The 16904-nt window shown below is 46.2% G+C and overlaps 1 protein-coding gene across 1 annotated transcript in view; it reads left to right on the top strand.

Moving 5' to 3' along the window:
- LOC115095608 (sperm flagellar protein 1-like) overlaps nt 1–15319 on the top strand; it is a 105707-nt gene extending 90388 nt beyond the window's left edge. The window contains exon 7 of the mRNA XM_029609578.1: nt 13395–15319. Within this exon, the coding sequence (XP_029465438.1) occupies nt 13395–13508 (114 nt within the window). The 3' untranslated portion in view covers nt 13509–15319. The remainder of the gene's footprint in view (nt 1–13394) is intronic.
- The last annotated feature ends 1585 nt before the right edge of the window (nt 15320–16904 follow it).

Genomic DNA, 16904 nt, shown 5'->3' with positions numbered 1-16904 from the left:
TTGGTCACCATCCTAGCATGAATTCAAGCTCAGGAATGCACCAGCATCGGCCAGGTTTCCCCCTAAGCGGTCCTGGGCCAAGAAGGCATCATTCTCCTTCGAAGCTGAGGGCCAGAGGCGATCCCCGCACTGGTTCCAGTGCTGTGTACCAGTTCCCCTCGGGGCTCCGAAGGGGACCTGGTCTCTCTCACATCCTCCTCCTCAAGCTATCTTGACTTTGTCAGCTTTTAAGGAGGAGTTGGAGTGCAGAGTATAGTTGGCAGTCGGCTGGGCTCTACAAGGCATAGAGCCGCCAACCCCATTGGGGTTGCCACCGCCACCAGAACCTATTGATGCTGGCACCATTATTGGAGCGCTTAGATTTGCTTCTAGGTGCACTGCTGACGCAGCTCTTGCCGGTGCCCCGGGTGCCTTCGATGCCCCAGGGACACCGATGGTGCCCTGATCGGAGGCTATTCCGGTGGCCAGTTCCTCGGATGAGGGAGGGCCTTTGGGGCAGATGGTCCTGCTTCCACGGAAGACCCCGCAGCTGACATTGCCTGAGACCCTATCAGGTTCCTCGGTGCCCTTGGAGGTCTGGTGCCGTTGGTGTCCCAGGTAGCCCCGGTTCCCTCTGTACCCCCGGTACCTGCTGTGCTGCTGATGCCTTCCGTGCCCCCGATGCCCTTTGGGCTCCTGGTGCCTTTGGGGTCCCCGGGCAGCCTGGTGCCACTGGGGTCCCCGGGCAGCCTGAGTGAAGAGGATGCTCCGATCGACCCCTGGGAGGATGAGGCATCCATGTCCTCTTCAGAGGATTCCAAGGACCTGCCCTCTGAGCCATCACCTGCAGAGGAGCGGCATAGATCTCCCCCTGAGGACTTGACATTTGCTGGTTTTGTGCAGGTCATGGCAGAGTCAGTCCCATTCCAGCTCCTGATGGAGGAGGACTCCAGGCACAAAATGCTGAAGGTCCTCCAATTTGTGGATGCGCCTAAGGAGGTGTGGCTGTTTCGGTACATGACATTTTCATGGAATTGTTTGTCTGGCTTTGGAAGCACCCTATTTTGGTACCCCCGGTGAACTAGAAGACCGAAGCTGTGTACCTGGTGCAGCCTACCATGGGTTTTGAGTGGCATCAGCTTCCGCAGCAGTCCGTGGTGGTGGAATCCGCACTCAAGAAGGCTCTTCCAAGCCGCAAACACAGGGCCCTGAATGCCCTGGGAAGAAAGGTCTTCCATCGCTGTATGCTGGTGGTCCATATTGCCTGTTACCAATTACATATGTGCCAGTACTCCAGGAATCTCTGGAAGCAGGTTCAGGATCTAGTGGAATGCCTCCCGCAGCAGCTGCAGGAGGATTACCTAAAGGTGGTGCAGAAGGGCTTGGAGTCTGACAAGCATGAGATCCTGTCTGCCTATGATGTGTTGGAGATGGTGGCAAGAGTGGCTGCTGCAGGCATAGGTGCTTGCAACATGGCCTGGCTTCAAGCCTCTGACCTCCAACCAGAGGTGCAGGAGCATCTGGTGGACTTGCCCTGCACTGGAGAGAATCTTTTCAGAGATAAAATTAAGGAAGCAGTGGCACAGCTGAAGGATCATCATGAGACCCTTCATAATCTTTCAGCCAGCACATCAGACTCACAGTCCACTGGCAAGAAGTTCTCGAGACAAGGCCCCAGATATCCTTTTTACCGCCCAAGGAAATACTACCCTCCGGCAGTCAGAGCAAGGTCTCAACGGGCGGGGCCTAGGACATGCCTTTGGCAGCCATGTACTCCTCGGAAACAACCAGTGCCCCAGCAGAGCCCTGGTATGGGTTATTGACTGGCTGTGAGTAAGCCAGCCACATGTACCCCCGGCAACGGCTGCGGTTCTTTGTGGACCAATAGTCGGCTATCATCTCGGACCTGTGGGTCCTGTCCATCTTTTGTCGGGAGTACCGGTTACATTTCCAGCGGGTCCCTTCAGACTCTCCTCCTTGTCCCTCATGGAGGTTTTCAACAATTCAGCAAATCCTGTTGATGGAGCTCTTCGCCCTTCTAATGGCCAGGACAATCGAGCCCATTCCACCAAAGCAGCAGGGCAGTGGCTTCTACTCCAGGTATTTCATGATTCCAAAGAAAACAGAAGGCCTCCTATTCTGGACCTGAGGGCCTTAAACAAATTCCTAGAACAGGAAAAGTTCAAGATGGTCTCGCTGGGTGCCCTAATCCCTCTCCTGTGGAGGGGTGACTGGCTTTGCTCCCTCGATCTAAAAGATACCAATGCCCATATCAAAATTTCCCACGTCCAATAGAAATACCTCCGATTTGTGGTAGGCAAGGTCCACTTTCAGTACTGGGTGCTGCCTTTCGGCCTGGCGTCAGCGCCCCGAGTCTTCATAAAGTGCCTGGCAGTGGTGGGTGCTCACCTGAGGAGACTACGGGTGCAGGTCTTTCCCTACCTGAATGACTGGCTCATCAAGAGCTCCACTAGGCAGGGTGTGCTGCAGTCGCCACGCTCCACCATTACAGTGTTAGAGACCTTGGGCTTTCTGATCAATTACTCGAAGAATCAGCTGGTTCTGTCCCCGCAGCTGAACTTGATTGGTGCCAGGTTCGACACAGCTCAGGCTCTGGTATTCTTGCCCCAGCCTCGGGCACTCACCCTAGTGTCCCTGGCGGGAGCGATCTCTCAGAGTCACCAGGTCTCGCGCACCACATGCTACGTCTGTTGGGTCACATGGCTGCAACCATCCATGTCACTCCTTTCACTTGTCTGCATGTGTGCAGGGCGCAGTTGACTCTATGGTCCTAATGGCGTTAGGCCACCCAGGACCTTCAGGTGCACAACAGGGTTACTCCACCTCTCCGGGAGTCCTTGTCATGGTGGGGGACCCTATCCAACTTAGTGATTGGGGTCCCTTTTCAGCTTTCCCCTGCTCAAGTCATCCTCTCCACAGATCCTTCCCACCTGGGCTGGGGTGCCCATATAGAAGGTCTCCGCACCCAGGGTCAGTGATCGATATAGGGGAAGCAGTATCAGATAAACTTCCTGTGGCTCCAAGCGATCCAGTATGAGTTTTGTGTGTTTCAGGATCGCCTGGCAAACAAAGTGGTCCTTGTTTGGACAGACAATCAGGTGGCGATGTGGTACCTGAACAAGCAGGGAGGCATGAAGTCGTTCCTCCTTTGTCAGGAATTGGTACAGATCTGGTCATGAGCTCTGTCCCAGGGCATCCTGCTCCACACCATGTACTTACCAGGGCTGTAGAATTTTGTGGCGGACGATCTGAATCATTCCTTCCACCCACACGAGAGGTCCCTGAAGCAGGAGGTCGCGGATTCGATCTTCCATCTCTGGGGAATCCGGATGTGGATCTTTTCCCTTCCCCCTGCAACAAAAAGGTGAATCAGTTTTGCTCCCAGTTCAGGGGGAAAGGTAAGCCAGCATCAGATGTCTTTGCCCACCATTGGGGCATGGGCCTCCTATATGCGTATCCTCCACTTCCACTAATGTCAAAGACTCTCCTAAGGCTTCAACAGGACCAGGGAACCATGATTCTCATCGCCCCTTATTGGCCGAGGCGGATTTGGTTCCTGCTTTTGCAGGATCTTTCCCTGCGGGTGCCAGTCAGTCTGGCTGCACCATCCCAACCTCCAGGCCTTGTCCCTCACGGCTTGCATGTTGAGAGGGTAACCTTACAGTTCCTGGATCTCTCGGAAGAGGTATCTCGGGTCCTGGTAGAATCCAGGAGGCCTTCCATTAAGATGTCTTACAGTCTGAAGTGTAAAGGGTTCTCCATTTGGTGTGAGTGCCATGGCTTGGATCCGTTCTACTGTTCCACCTCAAAGCTCCTTGATTACCTTCTGACTCCATCAGAGTCCATCTCAGTGCTATTGGGACCTACCGCTGAGGGGTGCAGCCTATCATGGGGCACTTTATGTGAGGCCTGCTTCAGCTGAAGCCTCCCCTAAGGCCCCGCACTGTCTCCTGGGACCTCAGCATGGTCTTGGCCGAGATTATGAAGGCTCTGTTTGAGCCTCTGCATTCCTGTGACTTGAAGTATCTGTCCTGGATAGTCATCTTTTTGGTAGCGGTCACCTCAGTGCGCTGAGTCAGTGAACTTCAAGCTTTGGTGATGTACCCACCTTATACGAAGTTCTTTCACGATAGGATGGTTCTGTGTATGCACCCCAAGTTAGTGTCCAAGGTGGTCATGGAATTCCATCTGAATCAGTCCATTGTCCTACCCATCTTTTTTCCCAATCCGAATTCACACCAGGATGAATGGACTCTGCACAGTCTGGATTGCAAGAGAGCCTTAGCCTTCTACCTGGAGCAGACAGCAGGCCACAGACAGTCTATGCAACTCTTCATCTCTTTTGACAAAAAACATTTGGGAGTTGCCATTGGAAAACAGACTCTATCCACCTGGTTAGCAGATTGTATTTCTTTCTGCTATGCACAGGCTGGACTGCAGTTTGGGGGCCATGGCAGGGCTCATTCTGTTAGAGCCATGGCAGCTTCGGTGACCCACTTGCGAGTGATTCCTGTGGATGAGATCTGCAGGGCTGCGACATGGAGTTCCCTCCACACCTTTGCCTCACGCTGTTGTCTGGACAGGGATGACCAACGCAACAGTAATTTCAGCCAGTCTGTCCTCTGGAATCTCTTTCAGCTCTGAAACTCAATTCTTCCTGTCCCAGGCCCATTGTTCGGGTTCAGGCTGACTCCCTCTTTTACCATCAGCACCCCTGTTGTGCACGTTAGCACCTGATTAGGTGCTGTTAGTCCTATTGTTGTTCGGGAGCAGCCTGTAGCTAGTGCTGTGTCCAACGGTTCCCGACGCCCTCTCTCCGCCCTCCTCACCTCTTTGGCACCTCCCTCTTCGTCCACGGGAAAATTGGCTGCTGCAGCGTCTTCCTGCCGAGGACCGGCTCCACGCTGCTGACTGTCACGTTTCCTGGAGGCCTAGGGGCGGGCGCGCGCAGCCCCGACTGAAATACCGGCGAGGCGCAAACCTCGGGGGCGTACCCCGAAGATGACATCACCCGTGACGGATATTTAAGGTCTTAAAATTTGCTAACACATCGAGTTAGCAAGGATAAGGATACGATTACGGATTTGGATTCGTTCTATCTAAGCTACTCTGCCTCCTTGGACTAACTAGGGGTACCCGCTCCTCAGGGGCCTCGCTCTCTCTCATACTTTGTAGATTGCAGTCTGGAACCGGTACTCGCTCCTCGAGGGCCCTTGTTCCTGGACTTCTGCCTGGAAGCCAACACTGCCTACTACATCTGTGAGTTACCATCGCTCTCTCAGAACTTTCCCTGGAACCAGGGTACTTGCTCCTTGAGGGCCTATACATTCCAGCTCCTGGGCTTCTATGAGACATGGTGTGAGTCTTACCATCAGGTTCGGTACATGAACTCTGCTTACCCTGCCTACTCACTATATTTCAGTTTCTCTATAGCTCAGCCTCCAGGGATCGCTGTTCCAGCTTCTGAGGGACTACAGCCCAGCCGGGCATTCAGGCTCACTACTGCCACCTCTGGTGGTTCAGTATACTGTCTAATAAAAGAACTAGTGTGTGTCTGTCTCCATACTCTGAGCCTGATCGGTGGTCCCTCTCGGGATCTTCCCTGAGGGCGTGGTCATCTGCCACTGGTCCAAGGATCCACCCACAACTCTCCTAAATACTACAGATTGCTAACTCCTATCTGATTGCTCCTCCCATCATATAGCAGTTTCATTACAGATTGCTAACTCCTCACGGAGAATCATTCCAGCTAGGGATTCACCCATATGTGAGGACTGCAATCCTGCTTGTCCTAGGAGAAAGCAGAGTTGCTTACCTGTAACAGGTGTTCTTCTAGGACAGCAGGATGTTAGTCTTCAGGAAACCCACCCACCACCCCGCAGAGTTGGTTTTCTGTTCAGTTTATTTTATTTTTCATAATTCTTTATTACAAGACTGAAGAGAGACCCCTCATGAACCTGTGGATAATGTCTTGCTGGGCATGCTCAATGTGCCTAGTCAAAGTTCTAGAAACTTTGGCAAAAGTTTTCCGTGCCGGACTTCATTTGATAATATTACCCATATGTGAGGACTTACATCGGTAATATGTTTTTCTTAGCATACAGATAGTTTAATCCACACCAGTGGGTTATGCACTTCTACCAGCAGATGGAGACAGAGCAAAGCTGACGTCATGGTATATATACCCCTCCATTGACCTCAGCCCACCAGTATCTCCGTCTCCAGCAGAAGGTGGATGTGCATCTCTCTACTGGGGATTGCTTAAAAAAAAATTTGTAGAAGGAGAAAAGAAGGAAATTAATTTGCCCCTTTCTCCTGAGGTGATACCTTATAGTCCCTCTCTCAGTCAAGTTTTCCTGAGGTGATATCTGCGGATCACTTCTTCAGAAGAGTGCCTCGGTTCAGTAGCTGTTTTCCGGCGTGGACTTAGCTGTCGAGAGATAAACAGCTGAGAGTCTAGCGAGTGCATGAAGCCGAGTGCAGCGGTGAAAGCATTTGCCCTCTCCTCCCGCAGCCGGAGACCAACTCTGTACTCGGCCGGGATGGGCTGAACTCAGGTAAAGAGTATATATATAGATATAGATATATATATATATATATATATATATATATATATATATATATATATATATATATATATATAAAAAAAAGAGAGGGGAGTTAATTTTAGAGATTCCACCCCCTTCTGGGCTCCGAGCTCAGTGCACTGATCCGATGTCCGATTCCCATCTCCCGGGGAGCTTGGGAAGTTGTGACAGCTTGGCAGGTTGAGCAGCCTTTTTGGCTAGGTCCCACTCTCAGGCTTTGCTTAGACACCTCGTGGTAGGCCCTGGCGGCATTCACGTGCTTTTCTGCGCATAAGGCTACTGCGAATCAGTGCCTGATGTCGGTTCACACTTGTGCACCCGAGTGTGCACTCAGGTGGATGGTTAGGGGGACGCTTAGGTGGGCACTCAGGTGGTTGCCTACCTGAACTGTGTTTTGGGCGCCTACATTTTGGGCATCCGCAGTGTACGATTGTTAGACAGAGATTGTTTTTGGGTGCCTATCCAAGCGAACACACAGCTGAGCGCACAGTTATCCCTTTTGGGAGCGTACTGATAGTGGGTGTTTATCCATGGCGCCAATAACAAAGAAGCCTAAGCAACTTACCCTTTGTGCTGTTTGCCATATTTGGGCATCACAGCCTGGCTTCCCTTTTAACTTGTGTCAGTGCTGCTTGGAGGCTCAGGGAGAGTTGTCTCTGACTGGTTTTGCTATTCCTGGTCCTTCCCAGCATAATGCAGGAATGGAACAGGAGGGGGAACTACCAGAGGTTTTGCCTGGCTTTGGGACTCCTCTAACTGGTTTGTTAGCGGGGGAAGGTAAGCTCAGTGAGCGCAGGACTGACGCCTCCCTGGTTTTGGAATGGATCCTTCTGCCTTTTCTTGGGTGGAATTTTTTCAAGGGCTGCAGTCCTTTGTTCAGGCGCATTCAGCAGCCCCAGCCAAACCTAATAGTTCAGGATCACAGGCTGCAAATTCCCACATGCCTGGTGCCATGGGTAAGCATCAGAATACGTCTAGACCTGCTGCAGGTCATACTGATAGGGAGCCAGATGGCATGGGTGATGAAGCCAATCCTTACTCCCTGAAGGATGGGGAAATGCCTACGGGATTGGAGCCATGTAGAACAATGTTGTGTTTCTTTCATAGAGATGAGTTGCCAACTCTGATCTCCCAGACATTGAAGATGCTGGGGGTGCCGGGTGCTGATTCCATATCTGAGCCAAAGAAAAATACCATTTTAATTTCTTTGCGTAAAGCATCATGTTTCTTCCCCATTAAGGATGCTGTTCAAGAATTGATTGATCTTGAATGGGGCACCCTGGAAGCTAATTTTAAAGGGGAATGAGCCTTGGAAGCATTGTACCCCTTGAGTCCGGCTGGAGAGAGCAGTTGCACTTTCCGAAAGTGGATGCAAAGGTGTGTGCTTCTAGAAGGGAGAGCGGCATTGAAGGATGCTCTAGATAGGAGAATTGAGACTATCCTTAAGCAGGCCTTTGAGGTGATAGCGAATTTGCAGATAGCCACTTGTTGCTTCCTGGTGGTTCATACTTGTTTCCTTCTCTCTCGGGAAGTCGATGAATCTGGTTTGAATTCCAGGGCAGTGATGGAACCAGCAGCCGCCTTTCGGAAGATGCGGGCTGTGACCTGGTCCACACTTCTGCCAGAGGGGTGGCTTCAGTGATAGCAGCCAGGCGTCAGCTATGGCTGAGGAATTGGTTGACTAATACAATTTCAAAGTCTAATCTTACAAAATTGCCCTTTAAAAGATCACTCTGGTTTGGGAGTGAGTTGGAAAAAATGGCCAGTAAGTGGAGTGAGTCCCGGGTTCCTTAGTTAACAGAGGATAAGAAGCAGGTGCCGCGCTCTTTCGGCACGAGAGCTTGTACTAGGGGTTTCAAATGCTTTTGACCCTACAGAGGGCTCGACCTTTGGGTAGGTCTCAGTCCTTTCGTCCCAGGCAGCCCAAACAGGGTGCAGGCTTGAGTGGCAGTGCCCCCCAAACCTCTCAATGAAGGTGTGCTGACTCACCCCTGGGAACAGGAGATAGGGGATCGCATCTCTTTTTTTATTGGAGATGGGTTAAGATCACATCAGACAGTGGGTTCTGAAGATGATAAGAGATGGCTATGTTCTGGAGTTTCTCAGTATTCCTCAGGATGTTTTCATAGTGTCTCCTTGCAGCTCTCCACAGACGAGGCAGGCAGTGGAGTATACATTGTCAAGACTTCTCAGCCTGTGGGCTATAGTCCCAATGCCTATGTCACAAGAAAATATAGGCCAATATTCCATTCATTTCATTGTACCCCATCCTGGATCTCAAGGGAGTCAACCATTATTTGCAGGTGACTCATTTCCGTATGAAAACTTTATGCTCAGTGATAATGGCAGTACAGTCAGGGGAATTTCTTACATCTCTGGGTTTGTCAGAGACGTACCTACATATTTCCAGTCGTTTGGAACACACTGGGCAACAATGAAAGTGTTACTGACCTAAAAAGGTCCTACTTTGTAGTATCTTGATGTGCTGAACACGAATATGACTATGAAAAGTTTTTATTGGCTCTCGTTTTGAAGATATTTAATATAGTTCACTTTCTATGTTTAGTCATGTAAATTTATCCAGTAGGACTGTAAATAAGCCTAGAATGATGTAATATTGCATCATATTGCATATTGCATCATGCACACATCATCCAGCGTTTATTACATCATTTTCTGATGCAATGCAATTCTACTGCCATGCTGCTGCTGAGTAAGCTGACATCAGCAGTGTACTATATGAAGCCCAGTCAGAAAGGGTGAGCATTTGAAATATTCATACTGGCTGACTACTGCTGGACACTCCGCAGAGATGCTCCCGAACAACTTGTACAAGAGACAAGCAAAGAAATCTAAGACGTAGTCTATGACTTCATTTTTCAAACGGTATTAACCGTAGGTCTCCTACTATTGGCATACAATTCAAGATGTAATTATATTATTGCATATTACAAAAAAACTAGAGCCAATTTTGCATTTTCACAGTCACATTCATGTTTAGCACATGGAAATTTATAAGAATTGACTAATTTCATTTCTGTAACATGACTTTTGTGAAAATTTGTTGCCCAGTGACATCAATGGTTCTGCGTTTTGCTTTTTTGAAGCAACATTATCAGTTTTGCATGCTACCCTTTGGTTTGGCCACCACACCCAGAAGCTTCTTCAAGGTCATGGTGGTTGTAGCAGCAGTGTTCTGGTCCACCTGTACTTAGTTGATTGGCTAATTCGGGCCAAGAGTATGAAAGAGAGCCTTCAGGTCTCGCGTAAGGTGATCTCCTTGCTACAGGAACTAGGTTAGGTGGTGAACTTGGCCAAGAGCAATCTGCAGCCATCCCAATCACTGGAGTATCTTGGTATTTGTTTTGACACGAAGCAAGGAAAAGTATTCTTGCTGGAGATCCGCATTCAGAAACTGAAAGTGCAGGTGCGACTATTGACTGAAACAATATACCCAATGATATGGTCTTATCTGCAGGTGCTCAGGTTGATGGCAGCCACCCTAGAGGTAGTTCCATGGGCAAGGGCGTATATGCATCCTCTTAAGCACATACTGCTTGCTCGTTGGAGTCCATAGTCTCAGGACTACTCGATACAGCTTCACTTACCAGTGGAGATCACCATCCAAGTGCAGTGGTGGTTGCAAGCGGATCATCTAAGAAAGGGCATTCCCCTATGAACACCAGACTGACTAGTACTCATGACAGATGCAAACCTCCAGGGTTAGGGGTCTCACTGTCATGATTTGACAGCGCAGGGGCACTGAAGTACAGAAGAGTCTCTCTGGAGCATCAGTCGCCTGGAAGCCTGTGCCATTTGGTTGCATGCTTGAGATTCGTCGACTGCTTACAGGGTTGAGCAGTCTGAATAATGTCAGACAATGCGACAACAGTTGCTTACATCAATAGCCATGGAGGAAACAAGAGCCAGCAAGTGTCGCAGGAAATAGCCCAACTCATGGAATGGGTGGAAATACATTTTCAGGATATCTCAGCCTCACACATTTCAGGAAAATGCAATATTGGCGAGTGTTAAATGGGCGCTTATAATTGAGCACCCGCTCCCTTTACATGCAGCGATCCATTTCTCTGGGGCGCCCGATGCAAAATGCAAATGGTCTGCCATGGTAAAAAGGAAGCACTAGTGGAAATTGTGTGCCCTTAGTGGCTCCTCAGCAGTGGGCGCCTAGGAGAGGTAGCTGTAAGCGAGTTAGGAAAACGGACGCTCAGTTTACGAGCATCCATTTTCCTAACCTGTCCACCAGCATCCTTTTTTTTTTTTTAAATTTATTTGGGCACATTTCAAATTTTTTAGTTCCTCCAACTTAATATCACCACGATATTAAATCAGAGGAAGTACAGAAAAGCAGTATTTTCTGTTTTACTGTACACTTTTTGGGCTCCTCCAAAATTAATGCCTGCTCGGGGCAGGCATGAAATTTGGTGAGGAAAAATATGTGTACTGGGTGCACATTTTTTTTTGCATCAAGGGGAATAGATAATAGCCTCATCAACATGCAATTACATGTGATGAGCTCTATTACCGATGCGCATTTTGGATGCGTTAACCCCCGTTTTATATCAGAGATTATGAACGCGCGTCCAAAACGCAAGTCCAATCGCACATTGAACCGTGCGCTGCAGCCATCACATGGTACTGCATTGGGCTGTTTAAGAGCAGACTTTCTCAGCAGAGAATGGAAATTGTCAAATGAAGCGTTCCAACTCAAAGTGGATCCCTGGGACCTCCCATTTCTAGACTTGCTGGCAACATTACACAATGCGAAGGTTCCTTGTTTCTTCAGTCGCAAGAGAGATCTAAAGTTCTTGGGCATTGATGCCCTCATGCAGGAGTGGCCGCAGGGCATGATTCTGTATGCCTTTCCCCCATGGCCCATGTGGGGCAGAATGACTCGGAGAATCGAGAGTCACCCAGGGTTGGTGCTTCTAGTGGTGTCAGATTGGCCCAGGAGGCCATGGTATGCAGATCTGTGAAGGCTCCTGGTGGACTCTCCTCTCCGATTACTGGTCCTCAGGGATCTGCTATGGCAGGGACCTATTCTTCACAAAAATACAACTTGATTTTGTCTTATGGTATGGTCCTTGAGAGGGCTCGATTGCTGAAGTGTGGATATTCCACTGCTGTGATTGCCACTTTGCTTCGAATGCGAAAGTTCTCCACTTCCTTAGCCTATGTTCGGGTTTGGCAAGAATTTGAGGCTTGATGTGAGGTATGAGAGGTTCATCCTCGTTCGGTTAAGATCCCACTCCTTTTGGATTTTTTGCAGGATGGGTTAAATTAAGGGGGTGAAGGTACAATTGGCAGCTCTTGCCTGTTTCCAAGGTCAAGTGAATGGTGAATCCTTGTCGGTCTATCCAGTTGTGGCCCGATTCTTAAAAGGGGTGAAGCATCTTCATCCTTCTTTGTGGTTACTGGTGCCCTTGTGGAGTCTTAATCTGGTTTCGGATTTTTTGGCAGGAACCCCTGCGTAGCTTCTCCTTCAGGTTCATTACTTTGAAGATGGTGTTTCTTGTGGCAATTTTTTCTGCGCACAGAGTTTCCAAACTGCAGGCCTTGTCTTACCAGAAACTGTTTCTGCGAGTGACTCCAGGTGCGATACAGCTGTAAACTATCCCGTCTTTTTTGTCAAAGGTGGCCTCAGATTTTCACTTGAATCAAGCAATTTCCCTGCGAACTCTGGACAGGGAGAGAAATGCGGATGAATATCTCCTGTTACGGACCTTGGATGTCAAGAGAATATCATGAGGTATTTGGAAGTTTCTAAACCTCTCAGGAAATTGGATCGACTGTTTATACTCCACGGTGAGAGTAAATAGGATGAGCTGGCATGCAGGCTATGATAGCCCACTAGATTAAAGAGGTAATCATGGCTGTTGCCTGAGCAGACATTGCCTAGTCAGGTGAGGGCTTATTCCACTAGAGCTCAGGTAGTGTCATGGGCAGAGATTAGATTATTGTCTCCCATCAAGATTTGCCAAGCTGCGATGTGGTCCTCCTAGCACACCTTTTCCAGGCATTACCACCTGGATGTGCAGGTCCGGGAGGAAGCAGCCTTTACGTGTGCGGTGTTGATCGGACCACAGGCGGCCTCCCGCCCAGTTCAGGAGTAGCTTTGATACCTCCCACTGGTGTGGATTAACTTGTCTGAATGCTAAGAAAGGAGAAATAACTACTTACCTGTTAATTTCCTTTTCTTTAATGAGGACAGGTTAATCCACCTTCCCCCCCTTGGCTGCCAGATGGTGATGATATTGTTCTCCTGAGTGAATGCGTTTCTGGGGATTACTGGTAAATGTCAGATCCAGTCCAAAATTTTACACTCTTTGACTGAGCATAGTATTTTCCTGTTAACTCAAGGCTTGAATCGTTGTCTGTTAATAGTTATGTTCATGTATTGTTTAGTTGTCCACAGTTGGCTTTTGCAGAGAATACTAGTAGGCTGATGTCAGTGCAGGGGTATGTATACCGTGACGTCAGCTTTGCTCCAACACTATCTGCTGGTAGAAGTGCATAACCCACTGGTGTGGATTAACCTGTCCTCATTAAAGAAAAGGAAATTATCAGGCAAGTAGTACAATGCAAGTTAAAAGTGTGTTAACATGCATTTTTAACATGCTGTGGTACATAGGCCCTTAAGAACCTAGTAGCATTGGATAACTATTACTTGCTATTTATAAATGTTACTGTTTATTATACAGACCAAAAATGGGATTGCTAAAAGAGGTGTGTTGCCATTTGACATATTTTACTATATTAATCTCAAATTTACACATTTTTCCCCTGAAGATTCTGCAGATGAAAATTCATCGCCTCGAGCACTTAGTGCAGCTGAAGGATCTGAGGATTGGAGAATTAACAAAACATCTGAATAATTACAAATTTCAGAAATCTGCCTTGTGAAGCATACATAATCTATCATGAACTACTTCTTTTGCCTTCTGTGATAAAACTGCACCAGTATTTTTCATCAGGATTATACAGAATCAATTGACTTTATTACTATATTATCAAATTGATTGTCACTTTTTTTTAGTCTAACATGATTACATTTAAAATTAGTATCTCTGAAGTAGCTTAAGATTTGACCTGTACTTTTATTTATACTCTAACCATATCTTGATTCTGAGAAAGCAGAAGTTGTACATATTACAGAGGAAGAATATACTAAGTTAGATAAACTGATAAATAAACCACAAGCTTTATAAGGGAATGCTGTGTTATGCATATTAGTCTTAGTTAAGGTGGGTGGGTGACCCAAGATGAGAGGAGCTAGGTCCTTCTCTTTGGTGATATGTGATAATATTATCACTACCTACTGGTTATGTGTTGCAGTTCCCCCCTCACCCCTCTTCCCCTACAGATTCAGCACAGGGCTCCCTCATCTCTTCTAATGCAAGAACCTGTAAAGTTCTCGAAATCAGGAAGCAATCACATCTTAAGTTATTTCAGAGGATCTATTTGTATTTGATGCCTAAAACTGTTGTTGAAAATAAATGGTTTATTTTATACATATCCCTTGTTTTTTTAGTTTATTTTTACAGTCTGAGTAGAACTTTGAACGTATCAGTGATGCACTGTGCATCATTTCACAAATATTTTCATGAATATTCCCAAAAATGTGCATTTTCACAAAAATACTTGCTATAAGATATATCAGAAGTGTTTAATGCAAACTGTAGAGAGTGACAGATTTACAGTGCTTTTTGAAATTTAAAAAAATGATGAAAGTTTGCAAAAGTAGCAAAATGCCAAATTTTGCCATTTTTCACTTGTTCTTTTAACATTTTTCCAACTGAGTGCTAGTACTCGTAGATATGTTTTTCACCAACAAGGTAGATGTACTAAACAGCATACATGTTTGCAAACAAAATTTTGCACATTAAACCAGTAAATAGCATGTGTAATTAATTGTATTTGCAAAATTGTATGCACACTATTTGCCGTTTTAATGTTTGTCATTTTGCATTTCTAAAGCTATTTACAAAACTTGTGCAAAATTGCAAATAAGCTGAAAAATCAGCTTATTAGCAATTCAGAATGAATATTACATCAGAAAAAGTTTGCAAAAGCAAATATTTTTGAGATGTCTACAATTTTGCCAAACCTTATTGCAAAAATAAAGTCTGCAGAGTCATTTGTATATTATTAAAATGAACAAGTTATGCACAGAATGCCCATTTCTGCTGCAAACTCTGTGGCTTAGTACCTTAGCCTTAATGTTTTCACAAAATTTAAAAAAAAACAATTTTCATTTTCACTGCATTTCCTCGCAACATGATTTAAAATTCTCAGTACACTACCAGAATACTATGGGCTTCATATAACTAATTGGCTAAATCAATTTCTTTCTGTTTATTTTATAATGATACTGTTCATGTCATTAGCATCTTGAACTGGATTCACCCAAATTCCTTGTTAGGTCTGGAGAGTGAATATCAGAAAAAAATCTCAAATAGTAACTGTTATTAAAACAGCTATTTTAGAGTTAGTTGACAAAAAAAATATATATTTATTATGGCCCAAAAATCATATATGGCAAATGCAAGAAAAGAAGCTACCATAGATCTGTAAGTGGTGAGGAGATAACATGCAGGGAGCAGCAGTTACAACCCAGAACAAGGCAGAACATAAGAACATGCCATACTGGGTCAGACCAAGAGTCCATCAAGCCCAGCATCTGGCCAATCCAGGCCATAAGAACCTGGCAAGTACCCAAAAACTAAGTCTATTCCATGCTACTGTTAACTTAATTAATAGCAGGTAATGGGCTTCTCGAAGAACTTATCCAATCCTTTTTTAAACACAGCTACATTAACTGCACTAACCACATCCTCTGGCAACAAATTCCAGAGTTTAATTGTGCATTGAGTGAAAAAGAACTTTCTAACCCTGATGGAACAGTAATTACAACCCTGAATTATTATTATTCATGTTTGTCACACCATCCACAGGCTTGCCCACCAAGACTTATTCATCCTTTTCTTAACCTCTAAGAGCTCTCAGACCTGAATATATTTACTCCTGCCTGAAACTGGCATAAATTCACGGAGGTGTATTACTGCAGACATGCAACACAATGTAATGGGATTACTTGGTCTAAGTGTCACAAGTTGGCTTAGGTTGTATTCAGAACGCAGGCCTCATTAGACATAGCGTTCTCACTATTGACCCCTGCATCACACAGCTGTACAAGTGTGGGCAAGGAAGACGTAAAGAACAGATGCATAGGCTCTGTGGTGAGAGAGCTAGTCACAAGAGAAAGCCAGTTGTTTTCTCTCCCTAAACCATGTTTTGGGAAATCGCATGCAATCTCTCAAAACATACTTTCAAATGTACAGACAAAAATGATATAAACAGAGGCATGGAGGGAAAGGGGAGAGGGACAGCCAGAGAAAGAAAATCTCAAACCTATAGCCACCCTCCTAATAATTGTAACAAAAGTATTTGTACTACATTATTGCAACTATTGTCTTTACTATATATGTATATTTCCTTTGCTATGGTGCTTTCTGGAGCATAACCTGGCAATAGTAATAAAACATTGCTTATCCTGGAATCTACAGTTGTGTTGACTCAGGGTGTGAGAGAGTGAGTGTGGTGTGAAGTGCTTTATGTAGCAGACGCGGTCAATAAGGGAGCCGGCAGGATACTGCCTTTTGGGTTTCAGGACAGCAGATCCTACAGTGAGGGTCTCAAAGGATACCAGCCTTGTTTGTGTTTCAAGGCAGTGAATATGTATCTTAACATACAGAATGAACCTGTAGCATGCCTATTACTTCCTATAAGAGGAATTGTGGCAGTTTAAAAAATTGTTTTGCATTTAATTTTGTTTTAGTTTTTATGGCACTTTTCTTGACTAAACAGCCATTTCAAAGGTAAAAAAGGCACATTTTAAATTACAATACAGGTATGTTTTAAATACAAGGCTATATAAAGGAGTCTGAGGCAGTGGTTGAGCAAATTGCTTCGCCAAGGATTCCTTGGGGACGACATGCAGACTAGTTCTATGGCTCTCTGCTCATGTGTGGGGCATAATTTAAAGTTTGTTAGATTTCATCTTTATTTGAGGTTTCTGGGAAGAGGATTTTAGGCTGAGGCTCAGTTAGCTGAAAAGTCATTCAGGTGATGGAATGTCAAATAGTCATTAATGTCCTGCAGAAAAGGAGGAAGTAAATTCCATACCTATGAAGATTCTGGATCTTGGATGGAACGATTATATATTTTTTCTGGATTAAGCGCAAGTTGTAGGTAGGATAGTATCCTCTCATCTTTTCCATCAGGTAGGTGGGACCAATG

The sequence above is a fragment of the Rhinatrema bivittatum genome, chromosome 7, assembly GCF_901001135.1.
Source record: "Rhinatrema bivittatum chromosome 7, aRhiBiv1.1, whole genome shotgun sequence".
Taxonomy (NCBI): Eukaryota; Metazoa; Chordata; class Amphibia; order Gymnophiona; family Rhinatrematidae; genus Rhinatrema; species Rhinatrema bivittatum.
The sequence above is the reverse complement of the archived record's forward strand: the minus strand, read 5'-3'. Positions and strand labels throughout refer to the sequence as shown.